Below are 20,921 nucleotides of genomic sequence, written 5' to 3'. Positions count from 1 at the left end.
TCGATTCAAAATGATTCACTGTTAAAAAAGGTGCTATATAAAAGTATAACTTCTGCAATCGAACAATTACCTCTACAGTTACCAAGTAAAATCGAATATACACACATCTAATCCTAATTAATTGAACTGTCAAAATACGGACAGAAGTCCATTGACATCAACAACAGAAAACACCAGGTATCTTTGACAAAAGAAGTGAACCAAGAGAGCAGAGTAAAAGGCATTAGCAAAGATAGGCAGAGAATGCAACACCTTAGAAGTACCAACTACTTAACCCAATGGAGAAACAGGAATTAACTTTAAAACGCATGTTTGAAAGATGAACAATTCTTCAATATTTTCCAATAATTTTTACTAACAATATATTGTGTCCAGATTTTGCTGCAATATACTTACGGGGTAGTTCAAAAGAATCCTTCTGCAATTCCAAGAGCACAGCAACTCCAATATTATCTTTTGTCATTACTCTGTTCAACATAGCTTCTGAACCATCAGAGTTTGCCATGGCCAACTGGTTGAATTCAACAGTGTGATTCTGAATCAGACAAAATCTATAACAGAAAAATTTTAAAAAGGTCTTGTTACTTATTATGTGAACATGCAACTCTACCAAGTTCATGCAAAAAATAAGTTTCATTAGCATTGTTAGAACTCCTGGATTCAATTAGAGTTGAATGAAGTACAGAACAAGGAGGAAGCAAATACTGGATACCTGAAAATAAACAGCAAAATGCTAGAAATATCCAGAAGCCAGATTACCTCTACAAACGTTTAAAAACAAGTTAATGTTGTCTATGCCTACATGAAATGCTAACCTAACACTTTTCTTTCACCTGCTGACAGATTTGTCGTGCATTTTTAAGATATCAAAATTTAATATAGTTGGAATAAATTAACTATTTCTACCCTTATGAAAATTGTCTTAAATCGACATTCAGCCACAAATGCTAGATCAAGCATATTTAAAATGTCTTATGTCTACTGTAAAATGCCCATCTACAGCTGCTGTTGATATAATATTCTTGCTTTGCAGCCCATGCCATTTTGCTAGAAATACGCAGCAGTAAATTATCGGCAACTGCACTGCACTTAATGACTCATCCAAAAAGCTGTAAGGTCCCAGCTATAAACTTGTCATGGCTGTCATCATACATAATGTGAAATAGGGGATACATTCAGATGCAGGCTCGCAATCTTGCCTGTCCCATGTACCCTATCATTAAAAGTGCACCATTTTAAATCCCGGACGTAAACTGGAATTTATCCATGGGTGGAGGAAATCAGCAACCAAGTGATTATTTGAAACAAAAACAAATACAAATACGCTAGAATGTGTATGATGTAATAATGCATCTTTAGGAATGTAGCAGAAACTTAACCAACTTTAACAAAAATAAAAGTGCAAAAGGTTACTCAAATTTGTACAAGTTACACATGCTTAAAAGGACAAAATCACTTGAGAAGCTGAATCAGATATTTTAATAAGCCAAATGAAGTGAATGTGTCACATGGGAATAATTCATACCTTATTTTCCTCAAATTTCATAAGAATGCCTTGTCAAACAAAATCTTATTGCTTACTTGTAGCCTTGTACCATTAATGTTATAAAGTTTAGATTTTGTAGAGTGACCTCTAGAGTTGAGCCAAAGCTTTTAAATCAGACACCTAGGTTAGAGATAAATAATCAGATGATCCTCTCAACAAGTACTTGAGAAGTTAATTGCTTTTTAGTGAATTCTGAGAAAGCTAAAGCTAAAGCCACTGACATCAATTCCAGTACAACTTCTGTTTTCCTACCTACTGATTCTATTCCTCTCCCTGGCAACAATCTGATGACCAGATAGATTGATCCCAAATTCAATGGCAGGTTTCCAGCCTTATATGACAAATTTATTTCAGTGTAATGGTTAATACAGTGAAAAAGCCAGGAAAACATTTTCATAAATTGATAAATGTACATCAGTGGGGACAAATGAATTTGCGCCATTTGTAATTATCTTTTAGTTCTGAAGGATGACAGGTAACAGATTGTCCCAAGAAATTTACTTCAGCAGCAACATTATGTAAGTGCACATATATTACTTGCCACTGTTACAGTACTTGTTTGTAATGTATCTCAACTCCTTCAGTGTAATAACTAAATTACATAACTTTTCCAGTTGCATCATATAGAAACCACAATATAATCGATCTATTTGGTAACATATAGAAGTGGTCTGCCGATGACTAACAGCTACTGAATGGGGTAAAACAGAAGTTCGCGCCCCACCTCAATTCTGGCATCTCAACGGTGTAAAAAGATCCTAGTTGTTAAGTCATCCCTTCTAAAAATATCTGGTTTTCCAGCAAATCATTTTTTCCAATTTCAATGACATTGAACAGTCAATTTTGATTGGGCAACTGTTTCCAATTTGGGCACAACCAGCTGTTTGGATGCAAATGGTTCTAGTTAAGCATTTGTTTGTTTCAAGTTACTTCTCATTCTCACCTGCATTTTGAATCTAAAATCTTTTGCGAATCAACGCAATCTAGCAGTGTTCTAGTGCTTTTTTTACTTAAAAAAGAGTTGCTAAAAACATTATCATGGAACTTTATTAAAACAGGTTAAAAAAATCTCAAATAAAGTTTTTAATAATCATTTAGTTAATCATATTCAATCAACACAATTATTAATAGAAAATAGCTTTAAAACCTACACAAAGTAATTTCCTAGGTGTACAATATTCAGTTTTTACATAGATGTTATTTAAAAGCATTTAAAATGTGATCATTAGTGACCTCATACATTATAACTTTACTTAAATATCTTCTTGAAGAAACAGTGGAGGGCAATAAGCAGAAATTCCTAAAGGTGATTAAACATATCTGAAAATGTGACCCATGTCGGGACTGGCACTGCAGTGTAATGTAGCACTTTGTTTCACGTTTGCACAAAAGGTTGCAGAAATTTGATTAGAACATGACACAATTACATTTTTAAAAAATCTGCAATCTTTTTCACAGGATCAATTGAGCAGCATTAAAAAAATTAGAGCAACCTAGGAGAAATTCCGGGCCCTTTGTAGTCACGAGACACGCAAAAGACTGAAGATTGAAGAGAAAACAAGTATGAGTAAGAGATTGTAGTCATGAAAAAAACCATACAAAAATATCCCTCCATTTCCCATTAGTACAGAAAAAAAATGAAATGTTATGTTTTCAGACTAATGAAAGGTTTGTGTATAGAATGACAGGAAGAAAAAAAATTAAGCTGGTTAGTAGAGTGCAAAAAAAAGGAAATAAATTCAATTATAAACTAGATAATTGAAAGAAAACATTAGCAAATATCTTTCAACCCAGACAATAACAACCAAATGTCAATGCAAGAATGCATTTGAAAAGACTGCAATATTATTTCAGAAAGAAATACTATATATATATATATATATATATGGTAAGAAAATAGAACATCAAATAACTTTAGGAGCACAGGAATAGGGTCAAGAACTTCAGTTGGAGAGCATTAAAACTAATGGCTCTATGAATTAACTTCATAGACTAATTCCCCCTCCTAAAAAAGTATAACAGTCCTCTAATAGTTAATCGAAACTAGGCTGCTTTAAAACAAAAGACAACAGGCTACCATATCAATTTTCTGTCTGTTACAAACGTACTTGTCAGTCTTATAGAATATTGCACAGCCATCTACATGCTTCCGATCGGATTCAGACATTGTCCTGGCTCTGGACTTGGGGCTGAAGAAACCATCATATCCATGTTCTTTAAGTTCAACCAGGAAAAAAGCGAAGTACTGTTCAGTTTCAACTTCCTGCACCAAAAAGGAAAACTATAACTGAGCAGGCAAAGCGACTAGAATTGTTTGTAATCTTAGCATCACTGGTCAGCATAGGATGGGAACCATACATTATAGATACAACTCCACAATAAACATCCTCGGATATGGTACAATTGCAAACATTTATTTCTTGCTGGCACTCTGTTTCAATATATTTGAAAATTTAGCACATCTGCAACATGAATGGTAAAAATCCAAAAAATGAGAATCAGTGTATTTTTGTTTTAAAAGGCAAGCATGAAATCACATTAGCTAGTCACTGGTTATGAATTAAAAGTATCCGCAAAGTGGTCCTTTAGCAAAAAGAATCTGAATGACAGAAAAACTCTACCTGAAGACTTATGATATCCGCATTGCAGTTCAAGATTTCTTGCATAATAGATTTTTTCCTATATTCCCAGTTCAGTGCCCATGATGGACAGTACCCATACAGCTGTCGTGTAGCATATTTGTCACATAGTACGTTGTAGCACATGACCGAGAACAATGCTGTAAAACAATACTTTGGTTTTTAAAAAGGATTTTTTTTTAAAAAGCCAGGAATAGATCAGTAACTAATAAATGAATACTCAAAATTTAGACTAAATGCTCAAAGTACACACATAAATCTGAGCATTTGTAGGGAGATGCTGCTTGTCAGCTCATACTAACCTAGAACAAAGAGCTACTTCCAATACAAGATCAGCTACTCACACTCCTAATCAAAGTATAAGCACTAAAAAAATCATATTTTCATTCCATTACAATACAAACTGAACTATAGATATAAAAAAACTCCCATTCTATGACCCAAGTTGTCCTGTTTTGATGAGAAAGTTTGCAAATATTCTTATAACAAATATTTTACATTTGTTCAAATCAATTCCAGGAGGATTAGATTGCTTGACCAGCAAGAATAAAGCAAATGGAATGGGCTGTATTACCCTTTGCACTTGCTCCAGAAGACTGTGTCTGACCTCATCCTCAATTCAATTTTTCTGCCCAGTTCCCACATACTTGGTCCCAAGTCCAAAAATCTATTCATCTTAACTTTGCATATATGCAACGATTGACCATCCAAACTCCTAAGTAGAGGATGCCAGTAATTCTCAATTATTGTTTTCATGCGTGAAGAAACCTATCATCTCAGACTTGTTAAATGATTATTCCCATATCCCAAGAATGTTACATAGTACCAATGAAGCTCCAATCAGAAGAAATAGCCTTTCAGCATTTACCCCATCAGAATCTTCGTGTTTCAACAAAATCACTTCTCTCATTCTTTATTACCACCTCAGGGCAACATTCTCATTACAAGAATCTCTTATGAGCCTTTCTCATAATCCTTCTTTGTCGAGGGATGAATAAACTTGGAGACCAAAATTGTATGGAAGTGTAGTCTCACCAAACTCCTATTCAATTGCAGAAAAATCTTCCTCTCTTGTATTCCTATGCAATTTACATTCCTAATTGTGGGATTGTACCCACATGTTAATTTTACACATTTCTTGTACAATGGCAATCAAATCCCTTAGAACTACAACATTTAATAGCTTCTCACCAGCTTTAAAAATATACTTTCTTCCTTCCCACTTTTCCTACAGTGAATTCATTCAGTTTCCCACATTACATAATCTAACATCATCTTGCCCATTTAAACTATCAAGATCCTTTTGTAGGCACCTCACAGTTAACCAATGGATTAGATCTAAGCTCCACAGTCCTGCCACATCCAGTTGTGAATGGTGGCAGACAATTAAACAACTCACTGGGGGAGAAGGTGCCTCAAAATATCCCCAATCTCAAATGATAGAAGAGCCCAGCACATTAGTGTAAAAGATAAGGCTGAAGCAATCACAGCAACCATCAACCAGAAATACCAAGGGGTGAGAGATAATGGGAACTGCAGATGCTGGAGATTCCAAGATAATCTAGGCCCGAAACGTCAGCTTTTGTGCTCCTGAGATGCTGCTTGGCCTGCTGTGTTCATCCAGCCTCACATTTTATTATCTATACCAAGGGGTGATCTATCTCCACCTCCTCCAGTGGTCCCCAGCATTGCAGTTTTCAGCCAATTTGGTTCACTCCATGCGATAGAGGTACAGTTTGAGGCACTGACTCGTGCTAAGGCTTTGGGCCTTGACAATGCTCCTATAATAGTACAGTAGACTCGTGCTCCAGAACTAGCCAAGTTCTTCTAGTACAGTTACAACACAGGCATCTATTTGACAATGTAGAAAATTGCCCATGCCCTGTACACAAGCAACACAACAAATCCAACTTGGCCATTCATTGCCCCAGTCTACTTTCATTATCAGCAAAGAGATGGAAGGTGTCATCAACAGTCCTAACAAGCAGCACCTGTTCAATGACATTCAGTTTGGTTCTGCTAGGGCCACTCAGCACCTGACCTCATTACAAACTTGATTCAAATATGGACAAAACAATTGAGTTCCAGAGATAAGCATACAGTGGCTACCCTTGACATCAAGGGCACATTTGAACAAGTGCTGCATCGAGCAAAACTGGCATCAATGGGGTATTATCAGTAAACTCTCCAGTGGATGGAGGCATATGGGACACAGGAGGACGGTGTGGTTGCTGCAGGGTGGCCATCTCAGCTCTAGGACATTTCTGATGGAGTTCCTCAGGGTAGCATCCTGGGCCCAACTACCTTCAGATGTTTCAATGAACTTCCCTCTATGTTCAGTAACATTTGCAACTGCTCAGATTCTTAAGCAGTCCATATTCAAATGCAATAAAACCTGGACGATGTCCAGGCCTGCACTGACAACAGGCAAGTAACATCTACACCACACAATGCCAGGCTATGACCTTCACCAAGAGGCAAACAACTGTACCTTAACATTCAATGGGGTCACCATCACCGAATCCCCAGCTATCAACATCCTTGGGGTTATCATTGATCAGAAAATCAACTGAACTCACCACGAACCATGGCTACAAGAGCAGGTCAAAGACTAGAAATACCAAGATGTGTAACTCACATCCTGACTCCCCAAAGCCTGTGTAAGTCAGGTTAGATGGAATACACTCCACTTGCCAGGATGGATGCAGCTCAAGTAACACTTCAGCAGCTTGACATCATCTTCGACAAAGCAGCCTGCTTGGTTGGCACCACATCCTCAAGTGTCCACTCCCTCTACCACTGATGCTCAGTTACATCATCCAAGATGAACTGCAGAAATTCTTACAGAACATCTTGCAAACCTATGACCACTTCTAGATGGAAAGAACGATAGCAGATAAACAGATGCACCACCACTTGCAGGTTCCCCTCCAAGCCACTCACCATCTTGGAAATGTATCGGTACTCCATTATTGAAGAGTCAAAATCCTGGATTTCCCTCCCTCAGGGCTTTGTCGGTCAACCTACAGCCATGTACACTGCAGCAAGTCAAGGCAGCTGCTCACTGCTACCTTCTCAGGGGCAACCAGGGAGAGGAAATTAATGCCAGCGAGTCAGTGCCATGACATCCCAGAAGTGAATCTTTTAAAAAAACTCTCACCTAGCTTGGCATGTCTAAATAGATATATAGTGTCCTCATCCAAGTCATAAATATAGAATAAATAGCTGAAACCCCAGCACTCCTGCAGTAAAAACCTGTCAGGCTACAAGGTTGAGTTTATTCTTGTTCAAAACTAATCCTTCAACCATGCTTGTATTACCTCCCAAGTTCGTGACTGCTTGCCTATGCAACAACTCTTATGGTATTTCAATTGAATGCCTTTCAAAAATAAAAATCAAATTAAAGATATACTACATTCACTGATTTCCATCCATCTTGCTTGGCAAATATACTTGCAAAAGCTCTAAAACATAAGTCATGTTTCACAAATCTATTAAAGTATGTTGACTCTCTGAAATCACACTATCCTCTAAATACCCTACTCCCATTTCCTGAATATTGGATTTCAGCACTTTCCTAAGATGTTTTGGCAGGCTAACAGATCTGTAGGCCCCCATTTCCTTTTATCCCTTTTCACAAATAATGTTATGTTTGTCTACCAATCCAATGGGACAGTGGGAAAAATTGAGGAATCACAACCATTGCATCCACCATTGCTGCAGTGACCATTTTACAAGTGTAACATAACAGCTATCAGGTCTAGGTGTTTGATTTTTCAGTCCTATTAACCTTTTAATAAATGAATTACTTTAGCTTCTACTCTCTGATTAGCCCCTTGGTTCACCATTATTTCACACGTGTTTTATGTCTTCTATATGCTCCCCAATTTTGTTTCTCTTGTTGCAACCTCCAAAAAGAATCCAAGTTTGCTTTCACAATTTTTTTTTCCTAAAAAGGTCTAGCAAGTCTTCTTACAATTTGCTTGTGTTGTTCTGGTAATTTTGCCTCCACACACATTATTAAAAATCAATTAACCATTACTCTCCAATGTCTCAGCTATCCATACATTTACTGCTCTTTGACCCACAAAGTTCAAGTTTAGTAAAATGCTGTGAAGTTTTAAAGGCATACAGGTGTTTCAGCTTTTATTAATAGAGGGATAGAGTTCCAGAACCAAGAGGTTATGATGCAGGTGTACAAAACTCTGGTGCAGCCGCACTTGGAGTATTGCATACAGTTCTGGTCACCGCATTATAAGAAGTATGTGGAAGCTTTGGAAAGGGTGCAGAGGAGATTTACTACGATGTTGCCTGGTATGGAGGGAAGGTCTTACGAGGAAAGGCTAAGGGACTTGAGGCTGTTTTCATTAGAGAGAAGAAGGTTGAGAGGTGACTTAACTGAGACATTTAAAATAATCATAGGGTTAGATAGGGTGGGTAGCGAGAGCCTTTTTCCTAGGATGATGACGACGAGCACGAGGGGGCATAGCTTTAAATTGAGGGGTGAAAGATATAGGACAGATGTCAGAGGTGGTTTCTTTACTCAGAGTAGTAAGGGAATGGAATGCTTTGCCTGCAACAGTAGTAGATTCGCCAATTTTAGGTACATTTAGGTAGTCATTGGATAAGCATATGGACGTACATGGAATAGTGTAGGTTACTTGGGCTTCAGATTGGTATGACAGGTCGGCACAACAGAGGGCCAAAGGGCCTGTACTGTGCTGTAATGTTCTACGTAAAATTCTATGTAACACACACACAGCCTATTACACTGAACAGGATAGACAATTTTTATCAAGCGGGTACTTTCCAATGAGCTCCTCAAAACAAAGAGAGAGAGGGGTAGATGAAGGAGATATGATTGCCAATAGATGAGATCAAAGCTTTTGGGGTGTGCGCACACGTTTCATGCGCACACAAGAGATGTAGGAACACTGGCATCGCCAAGACTTAAGGCAAGGGGAGATTATAGGGGTATGGTTGTGGAAGAGCAAGGCCAAGAAAGCATTCAAGAACTAGGTTGAGAATTTCAAGATTAAGGCACTGCGTAAATGTGACGAGTGCAATGAATTGAAGGGAGATACACTAATGTCACTTGATGGATTGTAGATCTTACTTTACCATAGTGTCTCTTTTCCAGTTTCATTAGCTTCTGAGGAGCTGAAACTCTCGTTCAACTTCCTTTACGTCTCATAAGAACGCATTTAGTGTGTATCAGGTACCCTCCCCTGTGAGGCCTATCATTGTTCACGCCTCCTTTTCCAGTCCACAAATTTTTGTTTCTTATCAATCAGGGCCAGATTCTTTTCAATCTCGCTGGAAGTAATCCCTTCTCAATTTTCAAATTTGCTTGTTCCTTTTGGATAATAACTCTTAATGATATGATGCTGATAACTATTTGCAACATTCTCCCACTGAAACATGTTCCACTTAGCCTACCTCATTTTCCAGAATTACACCCAATACCACTGTCTTCACTGCACTGAAAACAATAATTGAGAAAGCTCGGCTGCATCCAATGCAGAAATTCCTCTTTTTGCTTTTACACTTTTTTTCCAGCTTGTCACATAACTGAAACCCCTCCCATTATGGAACTTTTGTTTCCACAATATGTTTAAAAAAATGTGTTTGTAGATTTGCTCCTTCACCTTATTCCCCCTATTTGTGGTCAATAATGGTAAGCTTGTTGTGAACAGCTTCACACAAAGCAATATGTTCCTGTTTATATGATAACAATGTACATACACTAATCATCCCTATTGTTTTGATGCCAGCTGATGTTATGGAGGAAGTCAGATCCCAAACTGAAATCTGGCTTGATGGATCATAGGTTATTTTTCCCCATTTTTAACAAGGTGGTTTACACTGAAACAAGCATACAAGACTGCAGATTTGGGTTTAACTAAAAAAAAACCCACGAGACAATGTATAATGCAAAAGAAGTGAGATAAAATAGAATAAACCAAACTACTTACATATAACACCAATTTTTAAAAACTTTGAAACACATAATATAATACAATTTCATTCATTCCAAAAGCTCTCCCTTACAGTACTCACAACAGAAAGAGTTCCCTCCTCTTTCACATCCGTCGGGCTTAATTCAATAGTACCTTCAATTCCCTGTGAGAATATGCTAGCCTCTTCCAAGAACCTTCATATAAAAAGGAGCTTAAATTTTCTCACCTCAAGAGAACCTCTTCAGGGTTTTAGCCAAAAAACATGACGACTCGAAACTTTTAAACTGAACTCCTCACACAAATAGCTTTCTTAACAGTCCTAAAAATTCCTCTTGCCAAGAATTTGGTAATTGCTAAACTAAAACTAAAAAGCTTCCCCTCCATTCCTGCCCCCTGCAGCCATGGTATTTCCCCTTATCGAAAAAAGGAGAAAAAATCCTGCTTACTAAATTGAAAAGCTAATGCAAAACAATTTAAGCAGCACGCTAATGAAACCTCCCAAAGTCAACAAATTCTCATTAGTTTCCTGAACTCTCTCACTTGGACTTTTTTTTTTAAAATAAAGACCATTATACATAGAGATATTTACAAGTTGATAAAGAAACCATTTCAACATGGAAAAACCATGCAACTAATAAAAACCACAGTACAATGCAAAAGCTTTGACAAAATGTTGCAAATGATTCACCTAACTAAATTAAACCAGTAAAATCAGGCGAGACACTAAGATGGTGCACACCACAAAATTCATGTCTGTACATATTCGTAGTTCAGACCATTCACTCAACATCTGAAAGTTTGAATTACTGGTTAATCTCAATGTAAAAACCTTAACACAGCTTCACAAAAATAAAATTAACTTCACCTGAGGGATGTGTCCGTTCTGGTTCTTGTAAAACAATCCATGACCTTGGTGGAGGCTGTTCTGGCGGAACTATTGAAGATCAAATTAGATATTAATTTAATAAAACTCGTATCTAAAAATTAAATAGAAACAAAGTGGTTTTATTTACTTACTTCTTTTTGAAGTACCTGCCAAATTATCAAGCAAGTAATTCAGTAGCCTACGAGTCCCATCAGGTTCCTGATAAAGGCTAAGGATTTCTTGCGCCAAAGGATTTCCTACAAATTATATGGAAGCTTATCAGCCAAAGTGGTCTACAAATCTATTCTACTGAAAACAACATTGCTATCTATCGATGGAACCAATATTAAGCTATTTAAGTAGCTTCTAAAAAAAAAGCTTTTTATTAATTTGAGATAGTAGGAACTGCTGATGCTGGAGAATCTAAGATAACACTGTGTGAAGCTGGATGAACACAGCAGGCCAAGCAGCAGAGGAGCAGGAAAGCTTGACATTTTGGGTCGGGAAGAAGGGTCCCAAGCCAAAACGTCAAACTTTCCTGCCCCTCTGATACTGCTTGGCCTGCTGAGTTCATCCAACTTCACACATTTTTTTTTAATTAATTTATTTATTTTCTTCCTTTAATCAAATGCAGACTTTACTACCAGAAGACAATTAAATAATAATGCTCAAGTCAAAATTCTTGATTTGACTTCAGGAGACCACAACTGGTTTCGTTTCAAGAATTACATCCATGTCGCTTGGGCCTGGGAAGTATCCTTGAATTATTTTTACTTTCAGGAAGGCACTCTACCATCAGTGGATTAATTCTGCAATTTAAAGCTGAAGTTACTGGAGCGGTCTTTTATTTTAATCGAGATAGCACAGCTCAAACCAACAATTTTCATTTAGAATTACAAGTGGCACGGAAAGGCCAAAAACATCAGCTAACTATCAGGTTTATGATGTGGGTGTCTGAGTATCTTGGCCAAAAAGTACATCAGGTGAAAGGCTGAATCCACAGCGTGAAACATCACTGGAAAATGTAATGCATTAAAAGGGGTTCTCCACCAGTTTCTTGAGAAGGCTTCAAAAAAAAAAGAGTCCACCATAAAACTCAAGGGACGTTTAAAAAAAAATACACCGTTGTGGTAGATGGAATCAAGCTGTTATTTTGTGGTCTTTTGTTTCAGTTTCTAATTATTTCTTATCTCTTTCGTGGGCTATGGCTATCAATTTTGGCATGTTTCCTACAAAACAGTCCTGTATCTCAAATTGTTTTTCATATAGGTCTGGTGTAACTTCACCCTTTAACAAACTTGCCTCGAGTGTTTCATCCACTGAAATCATCCTTATCTAATAGAAACAGTACTGAGGCAGTGCTTAACAATGAAGCTGATTGATTCTCAGCTAACTGAGCAGGTTGGAGCAAGAAACAGGTGAAAGAGACACAGTGGGCGAAAGACAGTACAGTTGTTCACCCAGAGAGTGGTACACCTGCAGAATTCAGTTGAGGTCAAAATATTTTATGATTTCATAAAGTTGGAGATAGCACTTGAAGCTAAAGGGATCAACAGGATTTAAGGGAAAGCAGGAAGCTGGGGAGACAGATGGATGGACGGAGGACGGACAAATGAACGAATGACAGAACAGGCTTGACGGGCCAAATGGCCAAGTCTTATTTTCTATGTTTCTATCAACCAAAGCCAAGTAAATTGAGGTACTGTGTACATCCTGGTATGATTCTGTTAAAAGCAGTGTGCAGTGTGCTACCCTGCGGAAGGCAATGGCTACTGGTACATTCACTAGGATATTCATCTAGAGAGCCAGGGGGTCTTCTGGAGACCTATGTTTAAATCCTACCATGGCTAATTGTGGAACAGAAATTGAATAAAAACCAGGATCTGATCATGAAACCATTTCCAATTGTCAGACAAATCGATCTGGCTCATTAAATGCCCTTTAGGGAAGAAAACAGTTGTCCTTTGGGAAGGTAGGAGAAGGAGACAAGTGGACGGCAACAGTGGGAGGCACGTGTAAGGAAGGTGAGGGAAGTGGGGAAAGAATAAAGTGTGAGCAGGTGAGTGGCAGGGGGTAACAGAGCCACATGCAACATGTGGGAGGGAGAACAGGTGCATAAGTGAATCGGGAGAAGGGGGAAGCACACATGCAAGTGAGGGAGGGAAACAGACAAGTTGGATGCATTAGGTGAGATGTTGAGGGCACTACAAAGGCAAAATGCAAAGGCAGTCAAAAGGAATACATTAGCAGAAAACAAACTGAAGATTGGAGGTTGATAACTTATCTATTTACAGCAAAAATAAGCAGAAAATAGTAGATATGATAACAAAAGTCAGGAGGAAATAGCTGGAATTTTGTGAACGTGAAAACTTGCGATAACAAGAAAACTCTAGCCAGAAATAAGAAAACAAAAGCTCTGAAGATTCCATGTGATCTACCTTAAGTATACATCAGAACTGTGGACAATATAGAGAAAGATCAGGGCAAGAATATAAAGGCCTTTGAATTGTGGATACCAAAATGTGTGATTGTATATTAATCCATTAAATTGGAGAGCTTTCAGACAAGATTTATCACAATGTTACAGAGACTGGAGGGTTTAAGATTTAGGGAGAGGCTGCAACTTTTTCCACTGGAGCATGGGAGCTTAAGCAGTAACCGTCCAGTGTTTATAAAATCATGAGGGGTATAGATAAGGTGAACAGCAAAAGGTCTTTTACCTCGGGTGGGGGAGTTCAAAACTAGGGGGTACATCTTTAAGGTGACAGGAGTAAGATTAGTGGCAACTTATTCAAACAGAGGGTGGCTCATACCTAGAATGAACTACCAAAGGAAGTGATAGGCATACAACATTTAAGAGACATTCGGACAGATACGTGAATAGGAAAGGTTTAGAGGGTAATGAGCTAAATGCATGCAATGGAACTATGTAGTTTTGGAAACTTGGTTGGCATGGATGAGTTAGACCAAGAGAGTCCATTTTTGTGCTATATGACTATTTACTATAGAAGTGAGAGGGGCTCAAAATCAGCAGAAAACAGAAAAGAACGATGGCATCTAGTAGAGTAGAAAAATCAATATTTTAGCCATAGAAGGTAGCAAAAAGAGGGGCAGTGCTTGAGAAGTAGGAGGAGCTCTTCATAGGTTGCAGTGATACCTAACACAAAGAATGCTGCAGATGCTAGAGGCCTCTCACCACAATATTAGGTCATTGCTAGAAGGTGGTGTTCTAGGCATAACTATCTTCTGCAATTTAATTAAATGAACCTCCCACCACTAATTTAAAATTAGGGCATTCATTGTCCAGCACCACACTCGATTTCTCAAACACTGAATACTTTGCCAAACTTTGCATGTCTATTAATTGGCAAACATCATTAGTTTCACATGAGCACCAGAATGACCAAATCTAACAAAAAGAAAACACACAAATCTCCTTCTTTCCATTTTACTACGTCATTTCTTCAATGTCACAATATCCCTCCCTAAAAAAAACCTTTGGATGTACCTACAACACATGGCCTTTGCATCATTACCAGATTTTCAAGGGCAATGAAAATGTTGGTCTTGACATAATGCTTACATTCGCTACATAAGAATTTTGGTTTTTAAGAAAACCTCATCAACATTATTTGACCTTCCTTGGATTCCATGCAGAGCTCATGAGCAAGTTGGCAATATAACAACAAATTTTATAAAACTTATTAGCTGTTGACTGATTCAACACAACAATTTCATTGAAATGCAAGTGACCACATGGCAACTGCACAAAAGATCCAGAGTGGTAGAAGATGAAATGAGGTAAAATCAGGGGCAAGTATTTTCTACATCCATCAACGGAATTATAAAACAGTTTTAAGTTAGAATTTTAAAAAGAACCAAATACACGGACTAAATATTTCTACTTACCTTTTAAACCCAGGGTCTGTAATTGAAACAATTTTCCAAGCTCAAATGGTAGAACCCGTAACAGGTTATTGTTCAAAAGCAGTTCCCTTAAAAGATAAGGAAATCTTTTTAAAAGTGTATCACCCAAAGCTCAAGGGGTTCCAATATTATTTTTATTCTTTACAATATTAAAAAAAAAAGAGATTCAGAATTGGTTTAGAAAATGTCTTTTCTTTCACAACATAATGTAAAGTCAAGAAAAATAACTTGTGCTTCTGTTAGTGCGTGGAATTATGCAGAACAAGTACAAAACATTACATATATGCTGAACACAAAATGGTAGCGAGAGTGGTGAACATATACAGCTACAAGTACACAAAACACAGTTAGCAAGTTTCAAGAACTTGCTAAATCTGTGGTCTGCTCATTACTCCACATAACAGCAACTGAGTTTACACTATTTTTAAATAACTTTGTTAGGTTATCACAATAATTATCCGTGAAACTCAAGCAGAGAGTTAGGGCTGGTAATCAAAAGAACATTTGTGCCTTTAATATGCTAATCGTGAATGTATTGCCAAATCAAACTCACTTGCCCAGAAAGGCAACCAAAACACCATTCTGGTCTCATTTCTGAATATACTTACAAATATTTAGATTTAAAGAAAAACAAACATGCCTTTCGAGATCAACCATTCTTTTTCTGCACCTACTTTGGCTAATTCATCCCCTCTCAGATGCTCTTCTCTCAATCCTTAAAATTAGCATCCTTAAAATTGAATAATTAAGAAAATAGGCTACTGACCATCAATCTCCACATAATGCTTTCGGCTGGCAAGCTGGAGATGTGACAGTAAGAAATGTCAAATATCACTAAGATTTTGCCTCTTGTCCCAGCATACACAATCAGTATTCATGGGAAACAGACAGACAACAGCTGAACATAACTGTAATTCACCAAAATTAGTTCACCAATTAAAGCATCAGCCCACACACAAGGCAAACAAGTCTGAACAGCTAAGTGACTAATATGAAAAGTAAATTCCACATCAAAATCTATTAACTTTTAAAAATGGAGTAGTTTTGTGAAGTTCTTTCAAAAAAGAGCTCAGATTTTGATCTATTTTCTCACTAAAGTGACATCTTAAAAGAAAATGTGCTGGCATTTCATTGCTTCGTTACAATTTTAGATGTCATATAGTGAGTTTAAAATACTTCACACAGTACCATTATTAAGGATATACCACCAGTTATGGTCAAACATATTCCCTCTGTCAGCATGCAATCCCCATAAACCATACTATGAATACCATAGAACCATACTGTTCACAGCACAGAAATCAACTATTTACTTTGAAAGTCAAATTTCATTATTAAACATCGCCATTGGTTATTTGACAGGATGGTTTGGATTCCAGTGGATCTTAGCTTCCATCATTTGATCAAGCATCATTAAATCTTAAAATCATTCAATCAGATGTAGAAGCAGAAGCAAGTCATTCAGCCCATCAAGTCTACTTCGCCATTTACTGAGTCCAATGAATGATCTGCTTATCTTCAATTCCACTTTCCTGCCTTACTCCCCATAATCATCAACTCCCTTTAGTAAAAATCCGTATCTCAGCCCAGAACATACTTAAACAACAGCCTCTACAGTCAAGAGTGCCACAGATTCACTATCTTTAATGAAGAAATTACCCGTCATCTCAGTTTTAAATGGTTGAGGCCTATTTTTCAGATTATGCCCTCTGGTTCTAGAACTGACGGAAACAAATTTCTCAGTATCTACCTTGTCATGTTCCTAAAAATCTTGTATATTTTAATAAGGCCACCTCTCATTCTCCTTGCAACTGCATTTATTTCAATGCAAGAGACCAGACAAGTAAGGCAGATGAGCTTAGGTCTGGAACATGGGACTGGGACATCATAGCTATTACAGAAAAGTGGATCAGGAATGGCAGCTTAATGTTCTGGGGTATAGATACTATCGGAAGGATAGAAAGGGATGCAAGAGAGGAGCAGGCAGTGATATTTTTGGTTAAGGATAACATTACGGCTGCCTTAGGGATGCCCTTCCTGGTAGATCATACTATGAAGTTACGTGGGTGTTACTGTGAATAAGAAAGGGATGATCACTTTGTTGGGACTGCATCATAGACACACCCTCAATAGCCAGCAAAAAATTAAGAAGCAAATATGTAAGGAGATCTCAGATATATCTATGAATAATAGGGCGGTAATGGCAAGAGATTTTAACTTTCCGAATATTGGCTGGGACTGTCATAGTATTAAGAGCTTAGATCGGGAGGAATTTGTTAAGTGTGTACAAGAGAGCTCCCATTCAAAATGTGGATGTACCTACTGGAGAAGGAGCAAAACTTTACTTACTCTTGAGAAATATAAAGCAGGGCAAGTAACTGAGGTGTCAGTGGGAGAACACTTTTGGGGCAAGTGATCATAATGCATTAGCATTAAAGTAGTTATGGAAAAGAAGAGAATTTTGTGATCAGTTCTAAATTGGAGGAAGGCTATTTTGATAGTATTAGACGGGAACCTTCAAAAGTTAATTAGGGAAGGCAATTCTCAGGTTTAAAAAAAGTTAGTTGAGAAGTCCACAGCCTTTAAAAATGAGGTAACAAGAATTCATAGACAGTACGCTCCTGTTAGTGTGAAGGTCAAGGTTGACAGATGTAAGGAACGCTCAATGACTAGAGAAATTGAGAATCTGGTTAAGAAACAGGAGGGATTTATCAAGTCTTGTCAGCTGGAATTAAGGGAATTCTTAGAGGAGAGTAAGGGCAGTATACTCAAGAGGGAAATCTGGGAAGCAAAAAAATGGCAACATCAGATAACTTTGGCAAATAGGGTTAAAGGAAAATCCAAAGATATTCTATAAATATGTTAAGAGCGAAAGGGTGACTAGGGAAAGAATGCAGCCCTTAGAGATCAACAAGTCCATCTACACGTGGAACCACAGGAGTTGGGTGAGATATCAAAAGTATTTTGCATTAGTACTGACTGTGGAGAAGGATATAGAAGCTAAGGTACTTGGGGAAATAAATAGTGATATCTTGAACAGTTCATTACAGAAAGGGTGATATTGGAGGTCTTAAAAAAACAAAGGTAGATAAATCCCTTAAGACCTGATCAGATGATTCCCAGAATTTTGTGGGAATCTAGCGAAGTGGCTGTTGTGCCCCTTTTGAGATATTTGTATCATCAACAGCGTAGGAGGTTGAGAGAGGTGCCAGAAGTCTGGAGAATGGCTAATGTAGTGCCATTAGTGTAAGGAAAAGCCAGGGAAACAGAGACCAGTGAGCCTGATATCAGTGGTGGGTAAGTTGTTAGAGGGGGTTCTGAGGGACAGAATTTATATGCATTTGGAAAGGCAAGGGCTAAGAAAGTCAACATGACTGTGCTTGGGAAATCATGTCATGCTAACTTAACTGATTTTTTGGAAGAAGTGGCAGAGAGGATTGAAGGCAGAGCAGATGTTGTATGGGCTTCAGCAAAGCGTTCAACAAAGTTCCACAAAGTACACTGGTTAGTAGGGTTAGATCACAGAATACAGGGATAACTAGTCATGTGGATAAGAAATTGGCTCAAAAGGTAGGAGACAAGACAGTGGTGGTAGAGGGTTGCTTTTCAGACTTGAGGCCTGTGACCAGCCGTGTGCCACAAGAATCAGTGCTGGGTCTTATGTTTTTTGTCATTTATATAAGTGACTTGGACATGAATATAGGAGATATGTTTCTTAAGATTGCAGATGAAACCAAAAAGTTGGTATAGTGAATAGTGAACAAGGTTATCTCCGAGTACAAACAGATGGACCAATAGGCCAAGAAGTGGTAGCTGGAGTTTATTTTAGATCAAATATGACATGTTGCATTTTCGTAAAGCAAACCGGAGCAGGACTTAAGCAGTTAATGTTAGGACCCTGGGAAGAGTTGCCAAACAAAGAAACCTGGGTGTGCAGGTGCATAGTTCCTCGCAAGTGAAGTTGTAGGTAGATACAATTCACCTTCAATGGTCATAACAACCGTGTATAGGAGTTGGGAAGACACGTTGCGACCACACAGTACATTGGTGAAGCTACTTTTAGAATACTGTGTACAATTCTGGTTGCCCTTGTCTAGGAAGGATGTTGTTCAACTTGATTATTTTGTACAATGCAGATGAGATGTAACACCATGCATGACAGGGACCAAATAGCTGTCAAATGAAACATACTATTATTCTGAAGCACAATGGTGGACCATAAAAGCAATAACAGTCAAGCATAATTTCATGAAGACCGATTAACAGCATGCTGTTCAATAAATAATAAACAAGTTCATAGAAGAACTTCTTGCATGCATACAATGAAATGGCCAATCAGAAAACATTCAACTATCCAAGAGTTGGCAGTATTACCCCAGATATTTACGAACATCAAACTGTGCTGTTTGAAAACAAAGTTGATGCACTAAAATAACAAAACTCATTTGGCCAAATAAATCTGTAGTATCTCCTTTTAGCACTGCTTCAATTTTCTTCGGAATTCAAATTTGACTGCTAGTGTCGTCAGTACTCAGAGCATTCTTTGAATAAATGAGTTTGTATTTATATTGAGCCTTTAACAATCTATAACATAATGGTGCTTTACTAAGCGTGAACAAAATTTGGCACCAAGTCATAAGGATATGTTAAGACAGATTACCAAAAAAGTGTAGATGAGTAATTAAATATTAAGCAGGCCTGTAAATGAGGAAGGAGGGATAAAGAGATGCAAAGTTTTATAAAGGAACTAAACAGGGCAAGCAATAGTGAAGCAATTTAAAAAGAAATCCAAGAATGTGCAAGGAACCACACTGACGGGACTTATTCTCAACTCTAAAACCATGATGTTGCTGGAACAACAAGCAGAGGGATCAAGTATAACAGCTTGAGCTTGAATAGGGGCAGATGTGTTTTGGATGAAGCAAGGTTCCTGACTAATGATCGGTCCTGAATTTTCTTTTTAATCGTTTTATACACTTCTTGGTTGTGTTTCACTGCATGTGGAATCCATCTGTCTACAGGCATGTCTAACAATGGGGCTTATGGTCCCGTTTAAAAGAATGGGATGGCAACTTAACAGATTTCGCAAATTCAACAAGTTCCAGAGTTTGCTTCAATCACCTCTATTTGTAAGTCAATGTAATTTGAGATTTCACTACACATGCTACATCTCAAATAGAACAGTTGTGAAGAATGCTCAACACCAAGAAATATCCACCTTTATTACAATGCTAATCACAACATTCATTGGGTTAGAACTTAGATAGAAAAACAAGCAGCAAAATATTGAAAACATGAAAATTTAACCAATGATAGCCTAATTTTCAACAGGAGATAACACAGTGAATTACAGGAAGATTCTTGGACACTGATTTGACTCAGATTCAATTCCACACTTGGGCCACTGTCTTAATGTCTGTGTGGGTTTCCTCCAGGTGCTCCGTTTTCCTCCCACAGGCCAAAGATGAGGAGGTTAGGTGGACTGGCCACGCTAAATTGCCTGTAGTGTCTGGAGTGAGACAGTTCGGTGGACTAGCCATGGAAAAAACAGAATGGCAGGGAGGGTGGGAGGATGTGACTGGCTGGGTGCTCTTTGGAGGGGCAGTGTGGACATGTTGGGCTGAATGGCCTGTTCCTGCACTCTAGGGATTCTATGATCTATGATGTATCACGGTGGACAGTGAATTTCTCTACAATTAAGTTATGGAATATTGACTTAATTCTGGAGCTTAATGTAGCACACTATAAAATGAAACTAGGAACTCATATCTATGCCTAGCAGAGATTACGATGCAGCTTTGAATCGCCAACCAAGCAGAACTGCTGGGATTATTTAAAAAGAATTTGGTCTTCACTTTTGCAATTCAAAAGGCTGAAAACACTCAAGTCAGGAAGTATTAATGGACTGAACAAATAGTACATTGTATTTCTGGATTTCTCCAATTCTTGGCAAGATATTCTAAGCAGGTATACAAAACAAAAAT

The 20,921-nt window shown here is 37.8% G+C and overlaps 1 protein-coding gene across 4 annotated transcripts in view; it reads right to left on the bottom strand.

The window, feature by feature from the left end:
* Positions 1-20,921, bottom strand: part of LOC125458173 (CCR4-NOT transcription complex subunit 6) — a 75,063-nt gene that overhangs the window by 16,582 nt on the left and 37,560 nt on the right. For all 4 annotated transcript variants that reach the window (XM_048543143.2, XM_048543141.2, XM_048543140.2 and 1 more), the window contains exons 4-9: positions 14,920-15,005; positions 11,163-11,267; positions 11,011-11,079; positions 4,168-4,325; positions 3,655-3,809; positions 397-551 (exon numbers count right to left, since the gene is read on the bottom strand). In XM_048543143.2, coding sequence (XP_048399100.1) covers positions 397-551; positions 3,655-3,809; positions 4,168-4,325; positions 11,011-11,079; positions 11,163-11,267; positions 14,920-15,005 — 728 coding nt within the window. The remainder of the gene's footprint in view (positions 1-396; positions 552-3,654; positions 3,810-4,167; positions 4,326-11,010; positions 11,080-11,162; positions 11,268-14,919; positions 15,006-20,921) is intronic.

Source organism: Stegostoma tigrinum, chromosome 13 (assembly GCF_030684315.1).
Source record: "Stegostoma tigrinum isolate sSteTig4 chromosome 13, sSteTig4.hap1, whole genome shotgun sequence".
Classification (NCBI taxonomy): Eukaryota; Metazoa; Chordata; class Chondrichthyes; order Orectolobiformes; family Stegostomatidae; genus Stegostoma; species Stegostoma tigrinum.
Note: the sequence above shows the minus strand (reverse complement) of the source record. Positions and strands in the feature narration are given on the sequence as shown.